Raw genomic sequence first — 23,680 nt, forward strand, 5'->3', positions numbered from 1 at the left:
CTCTCACTGCATGATTGATTCCTCCCGCTGCTCCCCTCTGCCACTCCTGCTCATCAGTGGTGGAGCGCTCTCCCCGTTACCTCTTCTCAGCGCTTGGTTCTTCACCCTTGGGCAGGTCTTGCCAGCAGGTGCAGGACGTGCCGCTCCTCAGCATCTTCCGCCTTACCATCCTGCACCATTGCCATCTTTGGAGCAATGTGTATCCTGCGTCTGCTCCTCGCTCCCGCACCTCCAGATGGCAGCCCTCAACTCTGCGAGTGCTGGACCATGCTTCATTCAGGCAGTCGACACCAGTGTGCACAGCTGGATTCATTGAAGGGGCTCACTCCGACATCAGCTACGCGTCTCAGGGAGCAACACCAGGTATCAGCCGCAGCGCGGCCCAATGCAGACTCTGTCGCAACACCACAATCAGCTGGGCCTGTCCCAGCACTCAGCTGCTGCAGCATATATCAGCTATTTTCCCTGGAGAGCGGGACTACTACCCGATCGTCTAGGGGGCTTCTCCAGTGGTCAGTCTAGTCCGTCAGGGCAGCTTGACTTCCAGTCCAGTCATAGGCGATTTCACGGTATTCAGGTGCCATTTTGTGTGCCGTGCCTCGGGGATCCCGGCAACCAATAATAGACTTTCAAAGGCCATTAGAGCCTCTCTTTTCAACCCTGCTGTTGGTCCGAGTAGTCCGATCACGGAATCATATCTTTTTGTAAGGGTTGGATGCGACCAAGTGACGCTCTGTGGTATTCGTCTGGGTTTTTCCTGCTCATGCGTTTTTTCTGCTGGTTACGTGTCACCACATCCATGATATGTCAATCAGTTGCCTCAGGCCTAGGCCTAGGTCACTGAGTCTGCCTGATCACGTATTTCTGACTCGGTGTTGATGAAGAGGTTGTATTGTGTGTTCTGATTTCATTTTTGTTCACACATGTATCATTGTATTAATTTCCACGTCTTGACGCTCCATTCACTTGGGTGAAGCAGACGGACGCAGACGGACGCTGGCAGTACTGGTACCAATCTGAATGCCCGTATTGGCTCCTTTCCCTATTCTCCAACTGTGGTCGTCTCTCTACTTGGGAATCTAATATTTTAGCTTATACATGCTGCTCAAATGGGACGACAGGGATAGATAACCTTTGGCACTCATGAATTTGAAACATTGAGGAAGTACACTGCTGTGGGTTTTCTCTAGGACCGATATTGTGATACTTCCATTTGGCAAATCTCTCTCATTTACAATCATATTTTCCCTGAAGAAGTCCATTTACATGGATGAAATGTGTTGCCTGTCTTCACTGCATACATAGTATGCTCTGTAAAAACAATAAAATAAAAAAAAAACAACAATCATATCCATGCTTTGTGCTATTGTTGTGGTGCATCTCTACATCTCATACTATTATTTGTAACCTATTCAGTGTATGCACCTTTGCAACAGGTGCCTGTAGTGTGTGTGCACAAATTGCATACATATGTATAAAACTGTACTTTCAGACAATGGGCTAGGAGCAGACTTTATGGTCTGCTGCTCTTTGCTCGACTGAAATATGTGTCATTGCATACATTGACATCATTATTAAAAGCCATGTGTACCTTTAATTTTGACTTGTGAAATATAGTTGTTTTGTCTAAGAATGGGATTGCACATGTAGAGACCCACAACAGATATGATTATGAGTCCAGTACATTTTTTGGCCTGACTTCAAGTGATACATATACAACATCCACATTGTGCTGTGCTGATACAGAAAGAGTGTGTCACCTTCATCCGGTAGATTGACGATGACACATCAAGCTTTTGCTTCCCGCATCTCAACTCCGTTGATGACACGACTAAGGTATTTTGCAGCTGGCCAAGCCTGGTCCCAGTATCTGGCCAAGGCTCCATCATGGTTGCCCTGAACTTTTGTATTTGTCCCGTTCAATCGTGACCAAATAGCCCTGTTGTGCAGTTTATGTTTCTGACCAATACGTTTCAGTTTATTCTTTAATAATGAATAACCCAAGGTCAACTTATTGGATTATTGACATTGTGGTAGTGTTTTGTTCATTTAATTAAGCTCTAGTTGTCACACCAGGTATGTTACACGTTGCCTCTAAAGTTAAGCCTTACTGCTCTGTGCCGAGCTACCCAGGGGTGTGCAGAGGTTGATTTAGTTTAATTACTTCAAAAACATAATCAATAATCCATTTCTGTATATTTTTCTCACCAGGTGCTGTCAAAGGGGAGCTCCTGATTGAGCTGTCCTTTGCTCCTTTCTTCCAATGGACCTTTCCAGCCTGTGACTACTTTACAGACATCATTCTTGGTGGCTCAAATGATCAATGTGTTGCAGTGATTGAGAAGTGGCGGAGAAATGAGCCCGGAGCTTTGGACTGGAGTCATGTAGCAAAGGCACTTTGTGAGCTTCAGGGCAAAAGGTATGTATTCTGCACCTGATGATGTATTTCAAATGCCTACCTATGCTTACCTTGCCAGCAGTCCCAGCACCAAGGGCTACAGGATTACTTTCTTGAAATTAGCTTCAACTTTCCAGAGCTGAGCAGCAGGTTCATGCCATTTTTCTATTGTTGATACTAGAAATTTGTAGGGCACTCATAAAACAGTTTTCCAACTTTGAACCTGTAAGTGAGCAAGCATGAACTGTCTCTCACGTTTGCTTGAAATGCATCACATCAAATGGTGTGCAAAGTGGTTTGCAATTCGGTAAATATGTATTAGATAGGACAGATGTTTACCAACTCATTCTGAATCACAAATGGGAGAAGTCGTGATTGGCATCCCCTCTTTTTCTTATGATTATCAATGAGATGTATCACTGGTTTGTGACTGCAATTGTGGTAATATAAGTTTAAAAAGTTACCCATTTAGGAATTGTATAGGTGTGCCTGCTCCTGTAAATGATATTCCCAAATGGGATTGTGTTTACAACAGTAGCAGAGCTTTGAAAAACAAACCTCATTTTGGAATTCAACTAAAGGGATGGTGGTATTTTGTTCCCCATAAACGGTCATCCTTGTGTTCGGAGCCAGTCACTGGGAGTCACAAAATGTGCCCTACCTATTTACTAAACTTTAGGCAGCTTTTTACCGACCCGATGTAACTAACAATTCTGCAATGTAACTATATTAGTACAAAGGTTTTATTGCAGCTAGTTCAAGAGAACTTGGTGTACAACCCCGACCGCTATTTATGACCTATCAGTTTGTACAACATTCTCTCAGCTTATCAGCAAATATAAAAGATGAAATCTCAACATTTTGACAAATATAAACTTGCGATTGAGGATAGAAAAGTTGAGATGAGAAGCATGTGAAGATCTGGAGAGTTGACATATTTGTTTTTTACTGAAGAAGTGAGGCAGATAGACTTTTTTTGTCACATGATTGGGTATCTCACTTTTCTGGTATCTTTAATCCATTCGGTAAAAAGGTAGAAAATTCTCCAATGGATTGGCCTTAAGATCTCTCTGTAGCCACCCAAGTTAGTCTATTTATCACTGTATCCAAGGTGGAGGAGGCGATGGCACAGGGAATTTGCTTGAATGCGCCAGGCCCAGATGGTGTGCCCTTTGAGCTTTTTGCAAGCAACCCTAAAATGTGGGCACCACTGTTGATTAATGTTTTTAAGTCAGATTTGAAGGCAAGGAAGGGTTCAATCCACTTGTCCTTCATGGATTTGTCCAGTGTCTTCGACACAGTTATCCGGGATACATTGTGGGCCATGATGAGAGGTATGGGTGTAGAGGATGCACTAGTATCCCTTCTCCAGAGGTTTCACCTTAACACTACGGTCGCCATAAAATATGGCACCCGAGGAGAAAAAACTGTGTCAATCGCAAAGGTTGACTGGATCTCAGACCGACAAGCCTACACACCGGTGCCTGACTTCCGGTTGTTGGGGTTGCTGCGGCTGCAAGGAGAGGCAGGGAAGTGGCAGGAAAGCAGCATTGAATGGCCCCATAGGGGGGCCATAGGGGAGCCCACAAGAGCCCGCAAGAGACTGTGCCACTGCCGTTTGTGAGGCCGTTGAGAGGCAATTGTGGGGCCGTTGCGGAGGCTGCGGCATCTCTGCGGCTTGGACAATGGATTGGCAGCGAGATTGGCCATGAGACAGGGGTGAGTCCAGGCTACACTTAGGCTCATGCAACACTGCTCGCTAGAGCTTGGACAGAGCTTGTGCCCCCTTGGGAGTGCCCGGCCCAATTTTAGACGCCTCCCGTTGAGGCAAAAAGCACCAAACAAGCACTAAATAAACCTGAGCATCAGTCTCAGCATCAGCACAACCCAGCAATGTGAGCTGAGCATAATCTCAATTAACATAGAGCAGCACCAGCAGGGGGTGGCATCAGTTTTTGTCAGAGACTCTCGCTCTGCCAGCGCCGCCTCTGCCTGGACTGTCCTTACCGCTGCCCAGGCATCGGCTGCTACGTTTTAGCTTTGTCAGCTTGGTTAGCTGGTGTACCCCCTCTCTCACAGCAACACCTTTCCCCCACCACGCTGCTACCCGGTACCTGGGCTCTTGATACTCCTGACACCTGTCGGCATCCCCAGACCCTGCTGAGGCTACAATAACAGACAAGGCAAGGCGGGGAAGAGAAGAGGGGATCATGGGGGGAGGGGTGCCCAAGCGGCAATGGTAGTAGCTACCAGTTGCCGAGTGCGATCCCAGTTCATAGCAGAAGCGGTCCAGCTAGGCCTTGGTGCGTCTTGCAGGGCATCTGGTGTGTTCCCGCTTGGGACCTGGACTCACCCACAATCCCCAGCCCAGCTCAGAACCAGGAACCAGGAAATGGGAGCTGCTACAAAAGCTGCTAGAGCTACAAAAGCAAGTCAAGCCTGCGATAAGATGAGCCAGTGACTGTTATCTTCTGGGGGGGGGGTCAAAGTTGGGGGTTCACTGCAGGGACTTTCTGGCTTCTGCAAAATACCCCTGGAGGATAGGGGAGCAAAGATGCAGAGTGACGCACAGAGGGCAGAGGGCTGGTGGTATCATTTTGACAGGCGGTGATGCATTTGCTATTGAAGCCTGCCTGCCTGCTGACTCCTGCTGCCTCCTGCTGTTGACTGCTATTCGCGGCCTGCAGTCTTGCGCATTGGCTGTTAGCTGATGGACACGGGGGTCTGGTGTCACCATTTGGAGGATTACTTAAAGAACTTAAAGGACTTAAACTTTTTTATGAATAAATATACAATTTATACAAATTTACAAATATAAAAAAGGGGTGCGAGCGAACTGCAAAGCCACGAAGCCAAAAAACCCACCAAAAATTAAAAGACAGTCACAGCACTGCAAAACTTGAGGTCAGGACGTGTGCGTGGAGGGACTACAGATAACATCACTGAGCGCAAAAGGAAGCTGAAATCATCTGCTGGCACAGTGGACAAACCGCAGGCAAAAATTAGACCTGCTATACAGAAACCTGACACTATAATTGAATTAATTTCAGATATTAAAAGGACAAGCAATATAAACAACATAACTCCAGAAAACAAAATCTTAAAACATTGCCTTTACCAGCCAAAAATAGAGCTCCCCCAGTGCCTTTTAAACGTGCAGATAAACCTGCACACCGACACTTGGGTTCAGATTAAACTGGGCGATGGATCATTCCTGTCGAGACGCATATTAACAGACAAAGGGCTTAAACAAGAATGCGTTTTAGCACCTACACTCTTTAACTTGTTTATAATTGATAATTGATCATGTACCGATATTAAATGCCGCTAACTCACATGCTCCAAAATTGGGAGACATCTTATTGCCATGTCTCCTATATGCAGACGATATAGTACTGATTAGCTAAAAGAAAGTAGGCCTTCAACATCTTATAAATGCTACACAGGACTATTACAAAGCAAATGGCCTAACAATAAATCTGGAAAAAACAAGAACCATGTCCATCTCTAAAAAAAGGGAAATATTTGCAGTGTGGTTCAGAGGGGAGACCCGAATTAAGGACACTTCGAAAAATAAATATCTTGGCATGAAGATAGACAAAGGCTTGGCACTGGCAATGCCTTTAAAAGCTTTGAACTCTAAACTAAACGGCCCATCGATTCTACCTATAGTGCACGTGGTTTGTGCAAAGCTACTACCAACAATCCCTTATGGCAGTGAGGCGCAGAAAGGAAGAGATGCCAAAATACTTGACTCCACAGTATGAACTACATATAGGATCATATTTGGGGGGCCTAAATATACTTTACCCCTGCAAATCAGACTCGAGTTTGGCATACAGAAGCAATCTATCGCAACACAAGGGGCATACATCATTACCTGGGATAAAGTACGTAAAGCCCCTCCAGGAACTTTAAATGAACAGCTATGGAAGGAGGTAGAGCACCATCCCACTTCACTTGCAGCGAGTTGTCTTAAAAATGGCTTACTAAAATTGGGATTGAACCAACTCTGGGAAACACCTACAAATACCAGCGTACTCAAGCAACTGGTTTGGAAAACAGTCAAATATCTTTCATGGATGCAGGATAAAGCCTCACTCTCAAAAAGGGCTCACGGATGGATGACTCTGAATACGTACCAGGAGCCAGTCGCTCAAAAGTACTTACATTTGATCTATGCCAAGTTTATAAAAATTAGCTTTATGAAGTATAGACTTGGTCTGCTACCCTGCATACAGCATCTCCCACCCTGGTTAAAGGAGAAGGCGGGCCCTATGTGCCGCTTATGCGGTTCTGCACCAGAAGATCTGCTGCATCTATGTTCCTGTAAAGAACTTTTACAAGAATGGAAACAACTACTGAAAGGTAAACGAGTGGTCCGAACCAGGAGGCAGGCAGTTCTGGCACCTAGGGACCTACAACTGAACTGTTCCTTGAGGATTTGGGAAAAGAAAATGCTGGAAACATAGTTATTGAAAAATTAAACCGCATACTCAACTCAGCCTATTGATGGCTCTGAATAGTGCTTCCAACCGCCAATGTCATCAGGAACCGGGTCTAGAGTTTGTAGAGGATCACATATATAGTGCTCCCTTGTTTCTATGGGCACAAATATGGCTCTCAGAAGCGTTAACGTTCTCTTTTGAAGTAACAAAAAACAAAAGAATGGGTGTCAAGGGAAAGAACGCGCAACCAGCAAAATTTCACACCAATAATAATGTTAATCCACAATTATCTTAATGCGGTGCTTTCAACTTGAGGATAGGCACCCTAATCCTCAAAACAACAATCCAAAAATTGATTCATGTATTTTCTCGTGTCGAAGCACTCGCAAATTAACCAACAACGTTTCCTGCTACTGTCACAAAACTAAATACACATTGTAGTGGGCTTCTCTTCTTCCTTTATTTTCATTTGAATCTCCAAACTTCTTATTATTCATAACATTCTTCCACTCCCAACGCGTTTCGTCGATAGGGATTAACCCATGCGACTTCCTCAGGGCTGGAAGCAATAAATAATATACATTGGAGTATAGAAACTCACTTGTTTCATATCCCATAGCCCACATTACTACATGTGCAAAGGAAAAACATGCTGTGTGACAACACACTAATATTAGAATCACAAAATATATATAAAATTAATTCATTAAGGAATTAAACCTATCAATTGAATATTCACTCTAAAAGATCATCCACCATTGTAACAGTGAAACAATAAACACATTCGTGATGGCACCATTCTCCCAACAGTAAACCACACCACATATTCATGCCTCCAAATAAAGCCAATAGGTACCTTAATCTTGTGTGACTGTCTCCTAAATTCCAAAAACGTACAAAAAAGTACAAAAAACACCTAGTCAAACACACTGCGGAATACATGAGGCAAGGATGGCGAGGATAAACACCAAATATTCTTATTATTATCACATACCTTAAAGCACTTTGAATTCAAATATATCCGTATCTCCTTCCTAATGGTCGTTTTAGTTATCCACCAACACCTAAAATACAAATTTAACTCTAATTGACCCTGCACTAAAAATTATTATGTCAGCCAGGCCACATGTCTTAATTAGACTCAAATATAGTCTCACCTGATTTCAGTGCACACTGTATGTGACCATTAGCGCATTTGTTTGGGCAGTATTTCTCCAATATGTAAACCAAGTCTCTGAAGTACGGAGACCTATGAATAACGATAAACACCAGAATTTAATAAGAAGCCTAACCTTACTACATGGCATCCCCCCATAATCATTTATAAATCTCTCATCTTACTTACTTATTGCAATAACACCGTCCCCGGATAAGGAACCGTCTTCGTGTCTAATCGCGTCGCGTTACCTAACCCTGTTTATCCCTACAAGCAACATAAATGAGGTGACTACTTCGTAATTTAATGAGCGCCATTTTGGATAGGTTTCATTATTACCAAGGGACACCAGACATGCTTTACTCGGGCGCCATTTAGGAAATGTTTATCCCTAAGAGCAACATAAACGAGGTGACTAATCCGTAATTTACTGAGCGCCATTATGGATAGGTTTCAATATTATCAAGGGAGACCAGAACGCATTACTCGGGCGCCATTTAGGAAATGTATCGAACATATAATTGAAACAAATTCAGAACTCTTTTGTAATTCGGATAAATATTATTTTAAGTTATACCCCGCCATACCTATAATTTAAGTTTCTAAATTCCCCATAAACGCATACCATAATATGGTCTGAAAAATAAGGCCTGTCTTAACTAAGCAATCTTAAAACATTACCGCAGTAGATAGTTTCTGTTGTTATAGCAACAGATAAATAAAGTGGTGTCTCCAAATACTAAATGAAATCAATCCATTTTTCCAGACTATCATACATTAAGTGCCAACTCCACCGTCATCACAGATTAAATATAACAAGAGCATCTTACTTTTTTTAAAATTCTTATTTTCCAAATTCCTAATACAGTATAACATCGAATATGTGCCTATGCAGAAAACACTAGGAACTGCATGACACATACAGCTAGAAAATAGCTACCAACCTCTTTTGAAGTAAGTACAGATTGCAAAAATGTGGCTCATGCCGAAAAAATACCATGGCTTCTCTTTGTGAAGGATACTTATCATGAGATAGGACTGGGGCATTTAATGATAACCCAGGGAGCATTCCATTAAATGCTAAAGCCATTATTTTTCTAGGGCAAATTCGTGCAATCTTGTACATGGGCCGACTACAGTTGCCCCTTACCCGGCTGCCATACTATTTAACTTTTACTACCAATTTACAAACCAGACTTTATTTAATTAGATTTTGTTTATGCACTGTGCACTTTTTATTGGCATTTCCATGCCAAAGTGGGTGGGCTGATAAGTTTGTACCTTGTCCGGGTGACAACTTAACGGGCCAAAGCACTATGCACTTCATCTTTTTTTGCACTTCGTCTGAAATGCAGAGGAGAACAGTTTTATTTCCATTATGAAGGAAAAATCGCCTGTGCGCTTTTGCACATATGTTGATGGTTTTAATTTTTTGCACTCACTGGCTGCACCTGACATTTGTATTATGGTAGCCAATTGAACAAAGTTTCTTTGGCTAGCAGAAAATGCTGCATAATGATTGGTTCTTATAGTACGCTGCCTGAAATTGACTATTATAGATCAAGAACTTTTATGAACTTGTATGATCCATATACTACTATGTTGTTTTAATGTAATTATTGTATGTAAAGATTTTTTTTGTGGTATTTTATGAATTATTCTTTTAATTTATTGGTTGCACTAGTTGCACTAGTTAAGTCCATTGTCCAAATCCTATTTTAAACTTGTATGGTTCAGATGAACCGAATAAAGCTGTTCTTGACTGACTGACTTTCAAAGAGAACATTAAAAAATGGAACCGGTAAGTATATGTTTCACCTGTCATTGTACAGTAGCAGCCATATCGAATCAAGGGTAGAATTTTAAGCTACCAAACCAAATTAAATATTCAGGGGCCTATTCACAAAATGCATTAGTAAGATGTTTAGTTCTACTACAATAGTACTACTATCATAATACAAACTGCTGTTCACACACCTATGTGTAGTGGTTCCACCTTTGCCTCCCATATCTTTCTTTGTGCAGAGATCTTCACCCCTGCTATAGATAAGTATACATTTTACTTGCAAATATGAGAGGCACAGGGAGGCACAGGGAGGAATTGCTGCAATGGGGAATACTAACTGCGGAAGGGGAGTGGTTAAGGAAGAAGTATAGAGGAGTTAAGGAAGGGTTAGATAGGGGTTTAGATAGGGATATTTACCCATCCACAAAAGAGAAACACCATTACTTTACACAAACTGCTACCTCTTAGGCATTTAGATTGGGAAAGACAACAATAGTGAGCCTGCAATACGCGGACGATATTGTGCTGTTCTCCCAAACTCCACTGGGATTGCAGTGACTTATTGCACAACTAGCGCTATATATTTCAAAAGAACAACTGATAATTAATCTAAAAAAATCTAATGTCTTATGCTTCTCTAGCACCCATAAAAAATGCCAGATTTTCATCTGTGGGTTAAATTCCAGAATCCTCTTGCAGGTGGATACATATAAATATTTGGGGGTCCTTATAGACTGTCAACTAAGCTAGAAACAACATCAAGACCATTGTCAAACTACAATAAAACCATTATTATTTGCCTTTAAAACTCTGCAGAAAAACCTAAGCAGCAGCACAACAAACCATCTACTAAAGTTTGTAGCAGCCAAATCTTTGCCATCTATTATGTACATCTGTGAATTGTTAAACACTAAGGACTCCTCAACCCTAAATTTAGCCCAGTCGAGACTATCCAAGAAACTGTTCATTATCCCACGTCATATCTCTCAGGCACAGATATGTCTGGAATACGGATTAAAAAATCAGATACCAGCCACACAAGGAGCCATGGTCAAGTACTACTGGAGAATGAGGGCAGCCAAATCCAACATGCTGGCCCACCACTGCTGGGAGGAGGTTGAAAAACAATAAAGGCAGCACCTGTCCATAGTTCTAATTTTAAAACAAGCTCTTTTAACATTGAACCTTGAGGAAGCTGGCACATGCTAATGCCATACTCCGCATTCCAAAAAATGACCAATAAAGAGATCAAACAAACATCATTGCAAACAGATAAAGCTCTATTGGCCGGCAAAAGACACGCATGGATGGAGATGCCAACCTAGAAACAGTTGAAACCGCCACCATATCTACAAGAAGGCTCCTGAGATCACTACAAGCGGAAACTAACTTTCCTAAGACTGGGGTCCCTCACGATAAAAGATCTCACTCCAAAATGGCCACGGATCTGGTCAACTTCGGATTGCCACCTCTGTGGTAAGGGAGCAGAGTCTCTATCACACATACTATGCATCTGCCCGGCTTTACACAATGAAAGGAAGATCCTCTTATGACCAGCCTTAACGGAAACTTAAATAGCAACTCATAAAATGCTTGAGTGGCTCCTCTGTCCAACTGTCTTGTAAGACTATTACATTCTTGAATTGAGCAGCGCAAGAAATCCAAAACAAGGATTCAAGGTCAAAAGAATTTGGAAAGAAGAATAAATGACTGGTATTTGATCATGAAGATGGGCAGAGTCCTTTCCAGAACTTCTATATTGCACTTTCCTTCACTCCCCTCCCACTCTTAAGCACAAGCACTTTACTTGAAGCTGGAAGCATAGATATGTCCATTCTTGAAACTAGCAGCTTGGAAACAAGGACTCTATGATCAAAGAACTCAGAAAGAGGGACAGATGACCGGCACTCCATCAACTAGTCGGGCTGAGTCCCTTCTAGAATTTTATCTTGCACTTTCTCTCTTTCCTTTTTCCCTGTTAGCACAAGCACGTTACTCGAAATAAGAGGGACAATCATGTTTACAACTAATTATATAAATCTTGTGGTCGAAATAAATCTCAACATATTCTTGGCCTTGGGAATGAATTAGACTATGTGTGGGGCATAAATACAAAATTGTTTTATTGAAGTTTTTGATCCAGTACACTCATGTCACATTGTACATCTTATGGTGGTATGTTCCATCTTTTTATGAATTTAGGAAATCAAATAAATGTATATTATCTCTTTATGACACCTTATCGGTGTTTTGGGTTAGGCCCTCAAATATCAGTAGGAGTACGTTATTTTGTTGTTCCCTACCTATATTCACTTTATTAATGTGGTAATAGGCAGGGAAATGTATTTTTTTCTGCAATTTTTTTAAAACTGTGTTTTCGGAGAACAGCTCAAGTACGTATGTGGTTTTTTAAACTAACTTTTTTTATAGTTGTAAGTAGTGCAGAAATGTCTTGGTATTTCAGCAGAACTCTGTTCAATATATTTTTGAAAGGATTGAATATTTAGAAAATTGTAGTACACTTTATTAGTGTATTACATTGTTTTTTATTTGTTCTACATATTACATTTTTTGGTACTTCATACGTAGTTCTCTGTGAATTTTTCAGAAATAATTAGAAGATATATAGAAACTTTATATAATTTTCCTTATCTATTGCCACTTTAATAAAAGTATAGGTAGGGAGAAAATATAAAACCTAATACTTACCTATATCTAAGCCCCTAACTCAGAACACACCCCAAAAATTACCATTGCCACAGATATCTCTAAGTTAAAATGACTTATGAGCAATTTTCCCTCTAATTGTTTTCCTCTGTGTGAGGCAGTGTGCGGTCTGTGTGCACTATACCCACAGCACTGTGTGCCAAGAACCTGAACGCGTGTGTGGGTGAAGTGACAGGGGTTCTGCCTCGGGTTTCCTGCTTGATTGTGCAGATAACTGACCTAGGTACTGGAACGGAAGAAGCCTGCTAAATTGGGCAGGCAGGGCCGGACTGGGAACCCAAAGAAGCGCTGGCAATTTTGATACACCGGCTCCCACGTGAGGGAGGGGGAGTGTCAAGCAGGACTGCTTAAAACCGGTCCCCAGCACTGGCGCTTTTGTTACTGAGAGCCGATATTGCAGCATTGCTGCAAAGCCCCCCAGTAACAAAACTGTCCCCCACTGCTCCAAAACTGACCCCCACCCTTTCAGCCTCCCAGGCAAATGCCAGATGCCTGCTAAGGCCAGTCCAGCCAGGGGGGTAGCCTTCATATTGGTGACTGGCATACAATGGTTGTGTCATGTTCGAAACGAGAAAGCGCAGTGCAGAGCATCTTCAACCTCGACAAATCTACACTAACATATATTAGGAAACCCGGGAACCGGCGTCATTCCACAGCACCAGTGAACCTCTGCTCTCGGAACTAACTACACAGCAGCGGCTCAGGGACATCTTAAGGATTTTAAGGGCCCTCAGCCAAACACATTTTTGGAGCCTCTTTGCGGATCAACTTTGAATTTACTATCCAGTTTCAGCTTTCTTGTGTCCTTTCGGCCAGATCACAAACAGTGCACAGACACACTGGTTCAAATTCCAAATGTGTTTTTAGTTAATATTCAGGAATAGTGATGTATTTTTCCAATATTGTAACACACTAGAAACTCACTGATACAACTTCAAATAATCACTGCGACATCCTCCCATTTCTCATATCTGAGATCCTGTTTGGATCTAAAAGAAACATTTTTTATGGATGTAGAATGAAACAAAACACATTTGTCATAAAATGTCGTTATACACTCTCACACATTACACAGATTAAAAATAAATGTAAGGAAAATGCTATTCTTAATAATCTGTTTAAGGATTATTCAAGGTCATCAGGGCAAGATGGGGGTTACTCCACTCTTTAAAACTGATAATCATGAGTTCACTTATCAGCTTTGAAGATGGTTTCCTGGCTACACAGGGGGAATGTACACCATGTGTGCTTTCAGAGTCACTATAATTTGTTAGTGATTCTGAAAGCACATGTGGTGTTTTAGGCTTGCTCAGGGCTTTAAGTGGGATGAAAAAACTGGGGGTTCTCTCAAAGGGGCGTGCCTAATGTAATTAAGGGTGTGGCTTAAAAACACTTAAGCTAAAAATCTGTGCTCAACATATTGTGCCGTTCTGAATTTTGCTGTTTCTTTCATTGCATTCAGATATATGCCACAACAAGTAACATTATACCTACAACAAGACAGGACTATTGGCTTTGTCAAAGGTTGTTAGTTGCAATATGTTTAGGCTAGCTGCATTCCTTTTGTTATTGGAGGGCATCAGATTGCGTGTCTTTTTGAAAGTTTTCATGTTGATTGCAGAGCCCGACATACTAATGCACGGGCTGCATTTAACATTAACACTTTCAAAAAGGCTCACAATCTGATGCCCTCCAATAACTAAAGGAATGCAGCTAGCCTAAACATATTCCGTGTGCTTTTACAATTACTAATATATGTTACTGATTCTGAAAGCACACGTCCTGCTTCTGCAATTAACATGTATACTTTCAAAATGCACACAATCTGCCGGGAGCCACGCTCTATGAACAAAAAGCATGGGCGAAGATGGCTGCTTGCAGCGCCCGTCATGGTTCTACAGGGATCTGTGATTAACATGAATACTTGTCTCTCAGGGATGTGCTGTGTGTGTGTGCTTTAAAGAAGACAAGGCACGCTCAAGGGTGACATGGGTATGCGCATGTGTGCATACCATACAGGGATCAGTGGGTCTGGCCTACAAGTGCTATCCTTAAACTCCTGGACCTGTGGCTGGATTCAGAGTGTATTACTCCCTGCTTGTTGGAAATTGAGTTGTGGTTGAGTGGGGTGAAACCCTACTCAAACAGCAACCACATTCTGTCAGGATGAAAAACAAGCAAATCCCAAATTAACCTGTGCTTAACCCTCTGGTATCATGGCAAAAACAGTAAACCGTAAAAATAATTTGACACCAACATGACAAATATCTAATCGGTGGTACCAGAGATATGCAAGTTTAAAGATTTAAGTAAAAACAGAGCCTTTAAGCCCTAAGCGCCAAATATAGATATCTAGGCACGTCAGACTGGGAAAAAGTCACAGGTTCAGGCCAACCGCGACGCAGCACTGGTCAGATACAGGGACCCAGTTAGACCCGCTGAACAAGAGTACCTTAAAGCGTGGTTGTAAAGCGTAGTGAGATCCCACGCCAAGGATCAGTCGTGTAGTGGAGGAGATGTGAGGTTCTGATGTGGAGATGCATCACTCAGCAGTGGTTCCTGTAAGCTGCAATGCTGCACAGCAAGGACCAGCATCGTCATCGAGGATGCAGCCAACGAGGGGCTTGTGATGGGAAGTCCCGCATCGGAGATGTGTAACATACCGGCTGGTTTCAAGGACATTGCAGGGATTGTGATGAGGAGTCCTGCATTGTTGTCGAGGACACCATCGACAAGGGGCTTGCAGTGAGAAGCCTGTGTTGATGGTACGTCGCACAGCGGTGGTTCCGATGAGGCCGCTGGCTGGGATGTGAAGTCTTTTGTAGATGTGTCATGTAGCAATTCTGATGCAGACTTTTGTGAGGTGATTGAATTATATTTCACAAAGTTACTGTTCGTAATGGCCAGTCTCCGAAATACCTCTAGGTCACGGGTACTCATAATACGGCCCGCGGGCCGCCAGCGGCCCGGAAAGCCTTCCTTGGCGGCCCGCGGACCTTGCAGGCAACATACCTCTGTGTTTTTTTATATCGCCGGTTGCAGCAGCGCGGAGCTATGGGGGCCGGGTGATTCTTTTAAACACCATTCACTTGTTAATAAGGCTTTGTTCTATTTCACCTCTTCTTAGCGCCCCTGTCTGCATCTCCACTCTGATTAAGAGGAGATGCAGGGGCGCTTTTGAGTGGAGATGCAGGGGTGCTAAGAAGAGGTGAAATTCAACAAAGCCTCATTAACAAGTGAATGGTCTTTAAAAGACCTGTGAAGTACTTGGGTGCGGCGGCTGTGTGTGTTCCAGGAAAGCTGTCTTAGCGCGGGGTGAGGTGACAGGGACAGCAGGGTGAGGTGAGGGGGGGGGGCAGCAGCTAGTGAGAGCAGCGGGTGAGTTTACAGCGGAAGGGAGACAGAGTGCTACAGAGGGAGGGAGAGAGAGAGGGAGAGGGGGAAGACAGAGAGCAGGAGACAGAGAGGGAGAGACAGAGAGAGAGGGAGACATACAAGGAGACAGAGGGAGAGGAAGGAAGAGGGAGGGAGACAGAGGGAGTGGGAAGGAGGGAGACAGAGGGAGAACAGAGGGAGAGGGAGGGAGGGAGACACAGAGAGAGGGAGACAAACAGAGTGAGTGGGACAGAGGGAGACATAGAGAGAGAGAGAGACAGAGAGGGAGGGAGACAGAGAGGGACGGAGACAGAGAGAAAGGGAGACAAACTGATAGAGAGAGATAGAGAGAGGGAGGAAGACGGAAAGAGGGAGGGAGACAGAGAGGGGGAGGGAGAGAGAGAGAGGGAGGGAGGGAGACACAGAGTGAGTGAGACAGAGGGAGACAGAGACAGAGGGAGGGAGACAGAGAGAGAGAGGGAGGGAGGGAGAGAGAAAGGGATACAGAGCGAGGGAGACAGAGAGAGAGAGACAGAAAGAGAGAGACAGAGAGAGGGAGATTGATGGAGAGAGTGAGAGAGAGTGATAGAGGGAGGGAGGGAGGGAGACAAAGCGAGATAGATAGATAGATAGATAGATAGATAGATAGATAGATAGATAGATAGATAGATAGATAGATAGATAGATAGATAGATAGATAGATAGATAGATAGATAGATAGATGGATAGATAGATGGATGGATGGATAGATAGATAGATAGATAGATAGATAGATAGATAGATAGATAGATAGATAGATAGATAGATAGATAGATAGATAGATAGATAGATAGATAGATAGATAGATAGATAGATAGATAGATAGATAGATAGATAGATAGATAGATAGATAGATAGATAGATAGATAGATAGATAGATAGATAGATAGATAGATAGATAGATAGATAGATAGATAGATAGATAGATAGATAGAGATGTGGGAATGCCGGGTCTGGTGGCTCATTGGACGAAGGCGTCCGCTGCAGGGGCCTATGTTCAACCTCATGGTCACAGTTTTTTTTTGCTCTAGCCCCACCCCCGCCCCCACCGGTGCGGCCCTCTGCCACAAACCACACTGTAAATTTGGCCCATGAGAGAAAGTTTGTGAGTACTCATGCTCTAGGTTGTCTCTTATGCAGCACAGAAGAAAGTGCTTGGAATGTCTGATGATAGGCATGACACGGGCACGGTAATAGGAACCAGACCAGCTTTGAGCAGCCACACATAAGCCCCATGAGCAGAAATAATAGGCTCTAGACTGACTAGCAGAGATATTGAGACTGAACGTGGTGCTTTTGGACTTACTACATTTCTTCTCTTGAAGGAGCAAGGCTGCGGGATGATTGTGGGCCATTGTGAAAATATTTATGTTAATTGCAGCGCATGACGGTGCTGCAATTAACAAATATTTTCACACAGGCCCACAAACAGCCTTCAGCCACGCTTCATTAAGAAGGAAATCAGCTAGAGCAGGATCCCCTGCAACCATGAAATTACAATTTTTTGCGCCTCTTCATTGTAAAAGCTGCGGCGTGAATGTTCTCTCGGGATGTGCTGTGGGTGTGCGCTACTCACACAAGACTGCGTGCTCGGGGGAAACAGATGCACGCGCGTGCAACTTACTAGAAACACAGTTTTAAAATACTTACCCTAGTTACCTCCTCTACCAAAAAGGTTATTCTGAACAACATAATATAAAAGCATGTTAAATTTCACCAAAATCCGTTCAGCCATTTTAACTAGTATCCACAATACACATTTCTATGTAAAATGCAAAAGAGTAAAAACTCGCTTTGGGTCACTCCTTTTTATTTGCACCCCGTTGACCAATCACCACAAAACCTTGTATCCTCTCTCGGCGTAGTAAAAGCAACGGGCATGCAAAGTTTTGAAGAAATTCATCAAATTGGAACAAAGCTATTAACGGACAAACATCAGAGGTATTACCGGTTCTGGAAATCCTAAGTACAAATAATACATATAAATATGTGGCAAATGTTATGACTTCATTGCGATAATTCTCTATAAGGGAATTTTGTCACTCCAACTTCCAGACTGTAAGTAAGCAGGTAGAGTCCAGTTACTACAAGAGAGAAGAGTTTGGAAAATATATTGATCACTGAAAAATTGTATATTGATTACTGTGATCAAGAGGGGGAAGTGGCAGTTCTTAAGGTGGTGATTGGGAATCTCTTAAAGCTGTGCAACAAGTTGAAAGGGAGGTGAGAATTCTCTGAGCATAACACTCAGATATATTGTCCAGGTGTCTAAATACAATCTAAAAGAAATGGTGGAGGAGGGCAGTAATGCAGTTATGAACTGATATATTGATCACAGGAAGCCTGGAAAATAATGTATTAGTAATCACAAACATCATTCAGAATGCTTGTGTATATGCACAAATGTATGTGGTTCATCTGTATGTGTTTGTGTCTGTCTCCATGGAGCATTTTCTATCAAGACTGGACCAGTCACAATTTTGTTTAATGTCTGTGTCATACAAACCCCATATGGGTGAGAGGCACGTGCACTATAGGGACAGAACCTCCTACAGTATTATATGTTTGAAATTATTTTAAAGGGTGTTTTTCAAATGCTTTAATCTTGAAACATCCACTTTATTCCTCAGCACAATCAATCAATCAATCAGTTAATTTGTAAAGTGCACTACTTACCCGTAAGGGTTTCAAGGCGCTGGGGGGGGTGCTGCTGCTACTGGTCGAAAAGCCAGGTCTTGAGTTGTCTCCTGAAGGTCAGCAGGTCTTCAGTTTGTCGTAGGTAGAGGGGGACGGTGTTCCAGGTCTTGGCGGCGCGGTGGGAGAAGGACCTGCCTCCGGAAGTGGTTCTACAGATGCGCGGGATCGTGGCCAGGGCGTGGTCAGTGGAGCAGAGTATCCTGTTGGGTACGTAGAAGGAGACTCGACTGTTGAGGTAGCCTGGGCCGGTTTTGTGGAGTGCCTTGTGTGCGTGGATCAGGAGCTTGAAGGAGATCCTTCTGTAGATGGGGAGGCAGTGCAGGTTCCTCAGGTGGGGGTGATGTGGTCGCGGCACGGGACATCGAGGATCATGCGGGCCAAGGCATTCCGGATTATTTGTAGTCTGTTGATGAGCTTGGACGAGGCTCCGGCGTAGAGGGCGTTTCCGTAGTCGAGTTTGCTGCTGACTAGGGCCTGGGTGACTGTTTTCCTTGTGTTTGTCAGGATCCATCTGTAGATCTTGCGGAGCATGTGGAGGGTGCTGAAGCAGGTGGAGGAGACTGTGTTGACTTGTTTGGTCATGGTGAGTTTCGAGTCGAGGATGACTCCCAGGTTGTGTGCGTGGTCGGTAGGGGCCGGGGGGGTCTCCGGTGATGAGGGCCACCAGCAGTCGTCCCATTCTGAGGGGTTGGACCCGAGGATGAGGATCTCCATCTTGTCTGAGTTCAGCTTAAGTCGGCTTTCCTTCATCCAGTCGGCGATGGTCTTCATTCCCTGGTGGAGGTTGGATTTGGCGGTGAGAGGGTCCTTGATGAGGGAGAGGATCAGCTGCGTGTCGTCGGCGTATGAGATTATGTTGAGGTTGTGCTGTCGGGCGATGCGTGCTAGTGGTGCCATGTAGACGTTGAACAGCGTCGGGCTGAGAGAGGATCCCTGTGGGATGCCGCAGATGATCTCAGAGACCTCGGACCAGAATGGGAGGAGGCGGACTCTCTGAGTTCTGCCGGAGAGGAAGGAGGTGGTCCAGTCCAAGGCCTTCTCCCATATCCCTGCGTCTTGGAGGCACATGCGTAATGTGTGGTGGCAGACGGTGTCGAAGGCGGCAGAGAGATCCAGGAGGATGAGGGCCGCCGTCTCGCCATTGTCTAGAAGGATCCTGATGTCATCAGTGGCGGCTATGAGGGCGGTCTCGGTGCTGTGGTTGCTGCGGAATCCTGATTGGGAGGGGTCCAGGATATTGCTGTCTTCGAGGTGATGGGTGATCTGGATGTTAACTATCTTCTCGATGACCTGTGCTGGGAATGGAAGCAGGGAGATGGGCTGGAAGTTCTTGAGGTCGCTCGGATCCACCTTGGGTTTCTTCAGTAGGGCGTTGATCTCTGCGTGCTTCCAGTTCTCAGGGAACGTAGCGGTCTCGAAGGAGAAGTTGATGATGTTGCACAGGTGGGGTGTGATAGAATTGACGGCTTTGATGTGGTGTGGGAGAGGGTCAGATGGGGATCCGGAGTGGATTGTGTCCTCGATGCTCACGCTGGCCCAGGTTGTCAGGGAGTCTTGGACGGTGGGGTGCGGTGGCGAGGCCCGCAGGGGTTGTCCAGGGATTGAAACTGTCATGGATGTCAGTGATTTTTCAGTGAAAGAAGGTGGTGGGGGAGTCGCACAGGGCTTGCGATGGCGGGATGTCGTTGGAGCTGGAGCTGGGGTTGGAGAGTTGAGTGCGAGGCTTGTCTGTAGTTGTTCTTCAGTGACTTTGCCCCAGCAGCGGCGGGGGATCTGTCTGGTGCGGTGGTGTGTGGGGGGTTTTTGGAAGGAGAACAAGGATGCAGCGGTGGTCTGTCCAGGGGAGTTCGGAGGCGTGGCTGAAGGTGACATGGGGGCCTGAGGAGAAGATGGCATCAAGTGTGTGACCGGCAATGTGGGTCGGCGTCGTGACAAGCTGTTTTAGTCCGAGGTTGGCGAGGTTGTCAATCATGGTGGAGGAGTTGTTGTCATTGTTGTTCTCCAGATGATAGTTCAGGTATCCGAGGAGGATGTAGTCGGTGGAGGTCAGGGCGTGCATTCTGATGAGGTCGGCGGTGGAGTCGCAGAATTGAGGCCGGGGTCCTGGCGGTCTGTAGACGAGGGTGCCTCTTAGGGTGGTCCTGGGGTCCGTGTGGATCTGGAAGTGCATATGTTCAGTGGTGCTGAGGGTGTCGTTGGTGTTTGTTGAAACCCTGATGGTGTTTTTGTGGAAGATGGTGATTCCTCCTCCGGCCCCGTTGCTGCGGTCTCTGCGGGTGATCTTGTACCCATTGGGGATGGCTATGGCGATGTCTGGCGAGGAGGCTTCATTCATCCAGGTCTCGGTCAGGAAGGCGTCGTCCGGGGATGCAGTGTCGAGTAGGTCCCAGAGCTCGACGGCATGTTTCCGTACGGAGCAGGTGTTGATCAGGATGCATCTAAGCTGGTTGGGTTCCGTCGTGGCGGGTGTCTCAGCACCTTAGAGGCAGGAGAAGCTGCAGTTCAGGCAGGTGAAGGGACCGTGGGTGCGCTTCGGAGCAGCCTTGCAGCAGGTGTGGGTCCTTCCTGGGTTGAGAGCGACGAGGGTGTTGGCGTCGTAGTGGAGGCGGTCTTCGTGGCTGGTGCGGGAGGCAGGGGTTCTGGTGCTGGGCGCGGTCCAGGCGCGGACGGGCGCAGACGGGCTTGCCTTAGGCATGCCAGCGGCTGCCATATATGGGGAGGTGGGGAGGGAGGAGCAGCTGGGAGGCGGGAGGTGTGTTGCAGGGGCAGCGAATGGGTGCGGAGGGGGCGGGGCCACAGGGGAAGCAGCGGCGGGGATGCGGGCAGGGAAGCGGAGCAGAGTGGAGTGACCGCGGGAAGGAGACAGGCAAGGGGCAAGGATCAAGAGAGCACAGAAGTCAGCAAGAGGGGCCCAGAATCAAGAGGGGGCACAGCAGACAGAAAAACGGGACACAGAATTAAAAAAGGGGGCAAAAGCAGACAGAAAAACAGGGCACAGAATCAATAGAGGGGTCAACAGCAGTCAGAGAAACAGGGCACAGAATCAAAAAAGGGGGCAACAGCAGTCAGAGAAACGGGGCACAGAATCAAAAAAGGGGGCAACAGCAGTAAGAAAAACGGGGCACAGAATCAAAAAAGGGGGCACAGAACAAAACGGCAAGCGGGGGCAGGGTGGCACAGAAGAGGAGTGGAAAGACAGAGATATGGCACAGCAGAGTGGATACGAACCTAAGGTCACCACTTGCCAACTGTGATGAGGTGCAGGTGGAAGCCTGCAGGTGGTGGAGGGCCTCGACTTCGGCGGCGATCAGTACCCCTCAGCGGGGGTGCAGGCGGAGCTGCAGCGGTGAGGAGCGACCTACCAGGAAGGTCAAGGGTCGCTCTTCTCACCGCGCAGCGGCTGCCATATATGGGGATGTGTGGAGGGAGGAGCAGCTGGGAGGCGGGAGGTGTGTTGCAGGGGTAGTGAATGGGCGCGGAGGGGGCGAGCCGTAGGGGAAGCAGCAGCTGGGACAGGGCAGGGAAGTGGAGCGGAGCTACTGTGGGAAGGAGACAGGCAAGGGGCAAGGATCAAGAGGGCACAGAAGTCAGCAAGAGGGGCACAGAATCAAGAGGGGACACAGGAGACCAAAAAACGGGGCACAGAATCAAAAGGGGGCAACAGCAGACAGAAAACCGGGGCACAGAATCAAAAGAGGGGGCAACAGCAGTCAGAAAAACGGGGCATAGAATCAAAAAAGGGGGCACCTGCGGGTGGTGGAGGGCCCGACTTCGGCGGCGATCAGTACACCTCAGCGGGAATGCAGGCAGAGCTGCAGCGGGGGGGAGATACCTACCAGGAAGGTCAAGGGTCGCACAACATACCACAGTGTCAAAGTGGATGTGGAGTTAATATTATAAATGTGCACTTTGTGCAAATTGATGGCTAGTGTATATATATATATATATAGCCCCTTTGCAAACATATAGTTTATATTCATACAAACTGGTTTTGAAAAATGTACATAACTTGTGAGAAAAGATCACGTTTTAATCAATAATAAAATCAAACTAAAATGTTTGAATTTTATTTTCAGAGACGCGGGGGCTGAGAAGCAAAATCTAATAAGAAAAATGAAGCACGTTTTCAAATATGACGCCAGCAAGAGTAACCCCTTATCTCCCACCATCCTGCCTCAAGCTGACTGTCTGATTTTGCCTCATTGTTTGGAGGTCCACACGAAAGATGAAGAAGGGTTCTGCATTGCTTTAAGAAATGTCTCATCACTGTTAAAAAATGGAGGGCATTTAATAATGATAGCATGCCTTGAGACCACTTATTACATGATTGGGAGCTTTAAGTTTCCCCATCTATGTATGGATGAGAGTTTTATAAGGAAAGCGTTAGGGGATGCTGACTATGTCATTGAGGAGCTGCAGGTGTTTCCCAGGACAGTTAATCAATTGTATGACGTTATGGATTACAGTGGTCTAATACTTGTTCATGCTCGAAAAGAAATACCTGTTTAATATACTTATGGATCCTAATTTATAGACATAATATTGAAAGGATTAGCTTGTACCTGTCCTGCATCAAATTTCTTCTTTCACTGCCTTTGTTGACCCTATTGATGCTGAAGCCAGTGGTACTCTGCTCTCTGCCTCTCCTCACTGCTTGACAACTGGACATTGCTTTTGCTGGGACCGCCTTCCCTTGTCTCTGCCAGGTTCTATCTCAGTCAATATCCCCTTGTCCTTTACTGCTAGGTGAAATGGAGTCAATAACTTCCTGTAGAAGTAATGATTGATCTTGCATTTGAATTGCAGCTAAAAAGGTTGTTTCAATCTTACAATAAAATGATGGTCCATTCTCTCAAACAATTGAAATCTTGCGTATTTTGTTCTGCAATGTTCTAAGTCTGTGTGTGTGTCCATTACTGCCCATGCATAGATGGTTCAGCTATCCAGTGGATATTGTTCATTGGAGAACAGTATATAGCACTCTTTTCACTATTTATGATTTCCAAATGTGCATTTTATATTTAAATACAGCTATAAAAAAACGAATTGTACTC

At 45.0% G+C, this 23,680-nt stretch overlaps 1 protein-coding gene across 1 annotated transcript in view; it reads left to right on the forward strand.

The window, feature by feature from the left end:
- LOC146829810 (nicotinamide N-methyltransferase-like) overlaps positions 1-23,480 on the forward strand; it is a 34,185-nt gene extending 10,705 nt beyond the window's left edge. Inside the window, exons 2-3 of the mRNA XM_085608509.1 lie at positions 2,212-2,419; positions 22,703-23,480. Coding sequence (XP_085464635.1) covers positions 2,212-2,419; positions 22,703-23,135 — 641 coding nt within the window. The 3' untranslated portion in view covers positions 23,136-23,480. The remainder of the gene's footprint in view (positions 1-2,211; positions 2,420-22,702) is intronic.
- Positions 23,481-23,680: the final 200 nt, after the last annotated feature.

This window comes from Triturus cristatus, chromosome 5_2, assembly GCF_964204655.1.
Source record: "Triturus cristatus chromosome 5_2, aTriCri1.1, whole genome shotgun sequence".
NCBI classification, from domain to species: Eukaryota; Metazoa; Chordata; class Amphibia; order Caudata; family Salamandridae; genus Triturus; species Triturus cristatus.